Source organism: Heliangelus exortis, chromosome 1, assembly GCF_036169615.1.
Source record: "Heliangelus exortis chromosome 1, bHelExo1.hap1, whole genome shotgun sequence".
In the NCBI taxonomy this organism is placed as follows: Eukaryota; Metazoa; Chordata; class Aves; order Apodiformes; family Trochilidae; genus Heliangelus; species Heliangelus exortis.
The window spans coordinates 162516330-162525529 of NC_092422.1; the positions used below are offsets into that span (position 1 = coordinate 162516330).

General features: G+C 41.9%; 1 protein-coding gene across 1 annotated transcript; it reads right to left on the reverse strand.

Annotated features, from left to right (window-relative positions):
- Positions 1 to 978: 978 nt before the first annotated feature.
- On the reverse strand, positions 979 to 6209 carry YEATS4 (YEATS domain containing 4). The gene is made up of 7 exons (XM_071733428.1): positions 5995 to 6209; positions 5602 to 5721; positions 5109 to 5175; positions 4912 to 5006; positions 3667 to 3759; positions 3504 to 3591; positions 979 to 1542 (listed from the first exon to the last, which is right to left on the reverse strand). The coding sequence occupies exons 1-7, from the start codon at positions 6043 to 6045 to the stop codon at positions 1373 to 1375; spliced, it is 684 nt and encodes a 227-aa protein (XP_071589529.1). The 5' UTR covers positions 6046 to 6209; the 3' UTR covers positions 979 to 1372.
- Positions 6210 to 9200: the final 2991 nt, after the last annotated feature.

Below are 9200 nucleotides of genomic sequence, written 5' to 3' on the forward strand. Positions count from 1 at the left end.
GCAGCAACATCTATCTCAGATGTGGGTTTTTTTTTTTTTACCTCTACAAAAGAAATTTAAAAAAAAATATTATAGGAAAAGGTAATCCCGTGATTTTTCAGGGTGAACAGTTGTTTGGGTGGTGAGGTTTTGGTAGTCAGGAAGCTACAGAGGTGGCTTCTGTGAGAAGCTTCTGGAAACTCCCTCATGTTCAACAGAGTCAATACCAGCTGGTTCTGAGATGGACCTGCCACTGGCCCAGGCAGAGCCCATCAATGACAGTGGCAGTGTCACTGGAATAACATATTTAAGGGCTAAATGCCTGCACAACAGCAGCCAAGAGGAGTGAGAAAAACTGAGAAACCACTTTGCAGACACCAAGGTCAGTGAAGACAGAGGGGCAGCAGGTGCTCCAGGAACCAGAGCAGAGATTCCTCCGCAAGCCCTGGTGAAGACCATGGTGAGGCAGACAACAGCCCTGCAGCCCATGGGGATCCATTGTGGAGCAGATTTCACCTGCAGCTCAGGGAGGACCCCAAGCTGGAGCAAGTGGATGCCCAAAGTAGGCTGTGACACCACAGAAAGCCTGTGCTGGAACAGATTTCAGGATTTATGGTCCTGTGGGGGTCTCACGCTGGAGCAGTTTGTGAAGGAAGGAGCAGCAGAGACATGTGATGAACTGACCACAGTACAGTACAAATACTAAACAAACTTCCTCACATAGATTTCTGCTTCTGCACATAATGAATTGTATAACTGATGCATTTATATCTGCTAAAGAAGGTGTAGGGCTAGAAAATCTGATCTGTAGATATACAAGTTGTTTAAAATCCTGTTTTCAGAAAGTCTTTTCACTGTGCTGGTAACAGACAAGCAGGCAGAAATCCCTGTCACCAGGCTTAAGCACCTTGCATACTGTATTTCACCTTCTGCCTTAAATCTGGATTATGCTGCTTAAAACTGTTCTTGAAGCCCACAACTGGACAGAGACAGAAACTCTTAAAATAAAACCCACATTATTTATTATCAGCTTTAGAGATGTATCCCTAGACAACCGTAGAAAAAACAAGTAAAAAAGTAAACATCACCATTTTGAACTAATACAAGACAATACAAAGTTTTCATATACCACTCAGAAGCAGTTTAAAAAAAAAAAAAATACCTTGGTCTTCAAGACCCCTTCTACTTGCAATAAATCATTAAGTACCCACAGAGTTTATGAACAAGGATACATTCTTTCTTTTTTCTTCCATTTATGAAGTCGATTGCCACATACTTCCATCATCTGCAAGTGACATTCTCACAGTCTTGGTTACAGAATTGAACCCATACAGTTCTGTGACTGAAGTCCTTCCATTTCCAGTATAGGCTCTTGGTATCAAGTCAACACTCATCACATATCTTTAGACTGATCATCTTCTTCAAGTTTTCTGATTTCACTCTTTAAACAGTTGATGGTTTCACGACTTGCTTTTAGTCTTTCTTTCAGCTCAGCAATTTCAAAACTAGTTTTCTTTTTGGCAGCTTCCAGCTTTTCCCTGGTTTTCACTTCTAGATCCGCAACTGTGGTGGTGATGAAGAAAAATAAATATTTAAATACCATGAAAAGTTTAATGATTTAAAATTTTTTCCATTGCAACTCTACTTTGGATTATGTGCACCCTGAAAATGATCTATTACTGTTAGCCTTAGGTATTCAACAATTATAGTAAAAATGCAAATAATTTTTAGCAAATAAAAACCTGGAACAAAAAACAAAACAAGCACAAGGCCACTTTGTGGTCTCATTCAGTCCATCAGTTTTGTGGATAGAGCTACACAATTCACTAAATCACTTTCCAGTCTTACAAAGATTAACTGGGGAAACAAACCTGACAAGGCAACAAAAATAAATGGGAAACAAACCTGACAAGGCAACAAAAATAAATGGGAGATGAAAGAGAACTACAGGTAATGTATATGTGTTGCCCAGTGACAGCACACGTGGTCATGGACACAAACTGAAACACAGAAGGTTCTTCCTGAACATCAGGAAACACTTTTTCCATGTGAGAGTGACCATGCACTGCCACAGGTTGCCCAGGGAGGTTCTGGAGTCTCCATCCTTAGAGACACCAGAAACTGTTTGGAAATGCTCCTGAGCAACCTGCTCTAGGTGGGGGTGGGACAAGATGACCTCCAAATATGCCTTTGCACCTAAACCATTCTCTGGTCCTTCTTCCATGTACTCTAAGCACTTCTTACTCTCTGTCTTACTGGCAGTTAATTCCATGTATCTAAAAGATTTAGTGGTGCTGCCTTTGAGATTGTATGAATATCTGACATTAGGACACATCAATCTGGTTTATCAATATGTCCTAATCTCTTTCTTTTTTATTTGCTCATGCACAAGTTTTTGGACACAGGCAGTAAAGCCAACAAATCTTTGGAGGCTCTGGATGTCTTTTCATATCCTGTATATAACTGTGGGCAGTTGAAATAATAATTAAAAAAAAATCTTAATTTTCATCTGCTTCACTAGTACATTTTAAGGAAATATAAAGAAAAATACTAAAAAATTCCATCTATCATAAAATGCAATATCACAAAAATCCACCTCAAGACTGGCTAGACAGGTAGAAAATACCTGTTCACACACATGTTCACACACCTGAACAGACATAAGGCAAATGGGAACCCTTACTTTCTAGAGCTTCACACTCATAACCCCTCTTAGCTCAGGTATTTTCAGACCCTAGATATATGTTTTCAGGCTAACCAGCAGATAAGCTAAACACCAGATGAGCCACACTATGAAGGCATTAGACTTTGTAACTAACAAGGCAGGATTTGGGCTCAATCAGTATTATATTAGCCTCCTGAGAGTAGAAGATCAGAGATGAAATTCAGAAGATCAGAACAGAAATGATCAATAAATGCATTATATTTTATAAATCAACGTGTTTTTAAATGATTTCTTATATTCCCTTAATATTCTGGGGTTTCTTTAAAGACAGACTACACAAGAAGGACAAAAAGACAATTAAGTTATACTGCAGAAATGTGTCATGAAATGACTTAAAGAATTAGAAATAAGGGAACAAGACAGGAAGATCTTTCAGACACTACTCTTTATCCCAAAAGAGCTGCTGACTAACACAGTATTAACTGTTCCATATTTCAATGCCTAAATGTTAATATTTGCTTGCAGCTAACATCCCAATGAGCTGAACAGAACTCACACAGTGGCCTTAATTTATTCTGTTTTAACTCATTTTAAACATGTTAAACTAGGTGTAGATCATACCATCATTCTTCATACCAAGTTATTTGTAATGCAGAAGGTCAGAAAATGGTAAAAGCTTTCAAGTAAGTATTAATCTTTGTAAAAGTTGGAGTTAATTTTATGCAAAGCTGCCACTTTTTAGTAGCTTTGAGATCTATCGCACTGCTACAGCCCAGAAGCACTAAAAGCACAACCAAAACAAAAAAGCAAAACAAAAATTGTTAACTTCAAACCCAAAATATTTTAATGTTCAACTTACACTCTGTTTCATGCTTATAAGCACCTAGAGTTAGCTGACGAGACGTTGTTAACAGCTGCTGCATCATTGCAGTAGGATCTTGAAAAATCTAAGGAGAAAAATTCATGGTATCACTAATACTCTTTAAAAAAAAGTGAAGATTACATTAAAGAAAATTTCATACCATTTCATCATAGAATTCAGAAACAACAGTTTTCTTTCCCAGGATGGCATTGGTGTCAGACTGAAAAAGCTTCAGCAAGTGATATAAGGTTACCTACACAAAGAGAAAATTTCATTAGCTTGACAATTACATGGAAATGCAAATTGCCTTCGAGGTATCAACAAGCAGTATTTGTTCCTACTAAACAAATGTATAAATACTTTGGGAACACAAAAACAAATGCCACATAGCTTCAGCAGAATTACTTAAATCTAATAATGACTGTTGAAACACACCAACTATCCAAAGTTGTAGTAAAACTTGGAAAATGTCTGGGCAAGTGGTTTATGACTGGTGTATAAAATCTGCTAAGTTGGCCTTCTCTCAAACATTTCCAAACAGATTACTTAGTTCAAGCTGGCTTCCCCAACTAATGAGTTAGAAAGTGCTTTCTGATACTTTATCATCCCCTCTTGTGCAGGAAAAACACAAGGGAGACCTCTAAAATTGCTTTTCACCAGTATCTCTCTCTGTGGAGCTACTTTTTTGTTAGTGCACTGTAAATGGCAGGAGCTGGAGAGGAACAGAAACCCTCTGCCCTGAGGAAGCACTGAACACTTCAACCACAACCAGAGGAAAGCACACACACACAGCCCTTCCCTTCCACAAACAGGCCCAAGAACAGTGTGGAAGAGAATGCTACCTTCCTGGAAAGGAAGAACCCAACAGGCACTGAAACAGCCTTCCAAGAACAGCCACAAAGGATAAAACACAAGATGGGGAGAAAATAATTAATTGCAATGCTTTATACAACCATAGAAGTGTCTTGACCTGCTGGGTTGTGTTGGGTTTTTTTGGGTTGTTTTTTTTTTGAAAGAGACCAGTGCTAGGTTTTTGCTGCTTTTTGATTGATTTTGACCAAATCTGCTTAAAAACAAACAAGAAAAAAGGTAATGAAAATATTAAAATATCCTAGAAGTAGAAAGCTACATGGAAGACAAATTCTCAGCATGTGCTCAAGCCAAGACAAAGTGCAACATGTGGTCACCTGTCAGTAAATGTCAGAAAAGCCAAACAGGAAAAGCCATCACATATGCCAGTAGCAAAGCACAGAAGCAGGAAAATGTGCCCAAACACTATATGCATCTCCTACTATAATAGGCTGTAGTTTTTTCATGGCTGAAGGGACTTATTTTGACCAGCAATATCCTACAGCACAGCTTGAAGCACCATAATTAAGTGTTGTTAAAGGTTCAATGTACTTACAGGTCTTTCATTCGGGTCGATAAAAAATATCTTAATGATTATTTCAAATTCACCCCATCCTGTTTCAGTGATTTCATATGGTGGTTTGGTAACAACTGCAGTGGGAAACACAGAAGTGTTAATACAGGCCATAAAGCCTCAGTGGAATTAATTAAAATCCCATTTCTAGGAGCAAATGCCCAAATGCAAAAACCCACCTCTCAAAGGATTACCGTAGCTTTCATGCAACTTGAATTGAATTTTTTTCACATAGGCCGACATATCCTAAAATAGAAACGTAGTTATTTTTGACAACTTACACAGCACACCCAACTACTGTTTATTCAACCATCCCACATGCCTATCCTTTCCTCCAACAGCACTGCCTTCAAAAAGTAGGAAAGCGAAACAGTAAACCCCACCACGAGTCCTGCTACACCAGTCTGTCACTACCTTGTCCCCATAAATGCTTTCCCGTTCTTCCCGGCCTGGATCATCACTCCAAAGAGACCGATAAGAGGAAAAGCGTCTTCCTTCTCTTTCTGCTTTTTGGAAAGCCACCAGCTTCCCGCTCCGTCCTCACATCCCGGCTTTTTAAGACTCCCTATGGCTGCGAGGAGCGGCCCTTCCCACCCTGGGACAGACCCATCCACGCCTGTCCCGGACTCGGTGTAAGAAGGCGGGGAACCCCCGGCACCCTGAGCACCGCACCTCGTTCCTATAAGGCTTCACGTACACCGTCCACTGGTGCGTGTGACCATCTTCTTCTCTTTTCTTCCCAAAATACCGCGCGACGTTGCCATACACGATCGGCTTCACAATGGTAACGCCCTTAGGTAAAAAAACAAAAAAACAAAAAAAAAAATTAAAAAGTAGAACCAAACAGGAAGACAGAAATCCTAAAATGACGCGTTTTGAAAGGCGTTTGTTGAGTCCCTATTTGCAGCCCGAATAAGTCGGTGTCCGCAGAGGCCCCGCGGAGCAACTCCCGTCCTCCCCCACCGCGACCATCGCTCCTCCCGCCTTCCCGCCCGCCCTCCCGAGCCGAGCCGAACCGAGCCGACCAGGGCCGGGCCGGGCCTCCCACCAGCGCCGGGGCCGCACCTTCACCCTGCCTCCGGAGTCAGGCCCGAACTCAGCCATTCTCTTGAACATATTGCCCCGGAGGGGGAGGGGGCACCGCCCGCCGCTGCTGCGCCGCCCGCCCTCAGCTCCGGCGCCGCGGCCGCAGGGCCCCCCCAGGCCAGGCCCGGCCCCGCCGCAGCCCGCAGGGTGGTAACGGCCAACGGCTGCCGCCCCGACACCGCCAAACCCCGCCCCTTCCGGCACAGCGGCGCGTCACGGAGGGGCGGGAGGAGCGGCGGGCGGAGGGACCGGGCGACTGGCGGACTGACAGACCGACTGACGGACTGACAGAACGACCGACGGACTGACTGACGGACAGACCAACTGACGGACCGACTGACCGACGGACTGACTGACCAACTGACAGACTGACCGACTGTCTGATTGACTGACGCACTGACCACTTGACTGACTGACCGCCTGGCTGCCAGAACAACTGCTGGACCGACTGACCAGCTGATGGATGGACTGATAGACTGACAACGGACTGACCGAACGACTGATGGACTGATGGATTGACTGACTAACAGGCTGGATAGCTGACGGATTGACTGTCTGACTGACAGACTGCTGACTGACGAGTTGACTGATCGATGGACACTGTTGGACAGAGTGACAGACAGACCAAAAGACAGATGGGCTGACGGACTGATTGACTGGCTGACAGACAGACTGACAGATAAACAGATGGACTGACTGATGGACTGACTGTCTGACTGACCAATGGGACCGACTGACTGACCAACTGAGAAACAGATGGACTGACTGACAGACTGACTGATAGACAGACAGATGGACTGACTGGCTGGCTGACCAACCCACCCACCTGCCCCCTCTGGTGTGAGGTGCTTGGTGGTCAATTGGTTTTCATTTCTTCTCCCTGTATTTTGCCTTTAGCTGTCTCCAATCATGGTAGCAGCTAGTTCACTTTAACAACAGTAATTTACACTTTTTGTTCCTTTGTGAGGATTAATATTACCCCACAGTCAATCAAGTATCCTGGGAGATCTGGGTCCTCTGCTGAGGACAAAAAGTGACTAGGCAAAAGGACACCTAAATACTACAGCTATACAGTAAAGGTCTCCATCTCTTAACGCTAAAGGCAGATAAAATCTTAGTCTTTAAATTTCGGATTGTTATCCTCATTATTTTTATCCTTTTATGTATAAATTGACTCTACAGAACTGTGCTGTGACCAACAGGGAGGGCAGTGCCCCAGGAGGGTACTGAACTTTATATCCCAGGCGTTATTTTCCAGTGTTGCTACTTCGCTTTCTCCTGTGGCCTTGCAATGAAGGATAGAAAGCTAAAAGAAAAGGCTACAGGACACGCACCCCACTCACAGCTCCTTTTACCTTTAATTTGGCATGTTGGGCGTGACTTGTTGGAGAGAATGACATGGGAGAATAAAAAACTAGTTCCATTTGTTTAAAACCTCATGCAAAGATTTGAGAATACTTTATTAATGGATTCATTGTCTGAATGTTCACAGGCTTTAATGGTTCTACCATCTGGAAGCACATATAATAGGAAAAAAGAAAAAAAAAGGAAAAAAAAGCATAACATGGCTGAACTGCAGAAACTGGCACTGGCCTATGGAAACAAAGAAAACTCCCTCAAATGGGCAGCCTTCAAAGCAGCCACTTGCAGTCACAAGTTGTGTCACAGGGCCAGCTACAGAGAAAGAACTTCATAGGGACCAAGGTAGAATGAAAAAAAAAAAACCCATAATTAAAAACCCCCAAAACAAAACAAAACCAACAAAAAAACAACAAAACCAACCAACCAAAAAACACATACACGCACACAAAAAAAAAAAAAAAAAAAAAAACAAAACCAAAAAAGCCACTTAAGATGATATGAGAAGGAAGTGCCCTGAAGGTGATGAACCTGCTTCTGCCAGCCTGTTTTTGGGGGCTGCTGCATATGATCTTTCACCATGATGTAACTGTTGAGTCCAGCCTCTGCCCAAGTAACCCAAGTTCAGGTAAAACTTTATCCTAGGTTGCTGATGTGAAAGAAAGGAGCCATATGTAGGCAGCTGTTCACTCCTTGCAGAGCCAAGTCCTTCACCTTTCACAACTCCCACAGAGAGCACACAGCTACTGGCATATTCAATAAAGAAAGAACAATTTCCAGTACCAAACTCCCAGCAAAATTACCAGATGCCTTGGCATCTTAACCCTGGTTAGGTCATTCCAAGATTTCATTCCAGAACTGTGGTTTCAAATTCACCGCTTTTTTTTTTTTTTTTTCAAGTTAAAAAGAGGTGAGAACATTTTTATCCTTCATAAGGGGATTACATACAAGTCACGGGAGTTGACACTGCTCAAGTGTCTTAGATTTTCCCCAAAATTCGTCCAGTCCAAGAAAGGATAAACCCAAGTAGAGGAAGAGGTCACCTGCCAGAGGTAGCACAAACCTGGCTCCAGCAACCAACAGTGCGTCACCATCCCTCTCATTAGCTCCAATGCTTTTAACAGACCACCAATTTTATGCTTTTTTGGTCTTGGCAACTTACCCATTTTCTAAGTAACAACTGAATTTATAGAAACTTTCCCATCTTTTTAAGTAATGCACCCAAACGACACACAGTTAAAAATCTGAGCTATTTAATGCTGTAATTATAACAAAAAAAGTGCCAAAGGAATTGATAATGTCGAGGTTAAGAGCTTTATTTCAATATTCAATTTGAGTAAAAGGCATAAAATAACTTTAACTATAAACAAATGAACAAAACAGTCAGAGGCTAACTTCAAAAGTATTTTTCTGAAGTACCACACTGAAAAACACGAAGAAAATTTTCTTGGACTCCAGCTGAGATGAAAGCCAGACAGCAGATAACTTTAATCATTATGGAGAATTTATACTTACTTACACTGAAGCTCAAAACACAGCTTTTCTTGCAGAAAAAAAGGTATTGTCATTTAGATATTTTTATAGCTGCTGTTTATGTAAAACATTTGCCATCTCTGTCCCTTTTCATTCAAAGTATTTTATTTTTTTTTAAAAAAAGAACCTGCCACAAAATTTAATCTTATTTTCAACAGCTTCTTCTCCAGGGCTCTGCTGGCCATCCTACACTGTTCACCATTTTTATTCCTCTTACACTATGAGTCTTTGAGAAAATGGGGGCTGTGGACCTGCATCTTGCAAAGATTCCAGACTCAATGATTTAGGAAAGT

What these genes read in the sequence shown, in the direction of transcription:
- YEATS4 (XM_071733428.1), bottom strand. Translation starts at nt 6,045, where the DNA reads ATGTTCAAGAGAATGGCTGAGTTCGGGCCTGACTCCGGAGGCAGGGTG. An exon ending in TGAAGCCTTATAGGAACGAG is followed by an intron (nt 5,176 to 5,601) that starts GTGCGGTGCTCA and finishes TTTCTATTTTAG; the next exon opens with GATATGTCGGCCTATGTGAA. An exon ending in TTATAAGCATGAAACAGAGT is followed by an intron (nt 1,543 to 3,503) that starts GTAAGTTGAACA and finishes TCACCACCACAG; the next exon opens with TTGCGGATCTAGAAGTGAAA.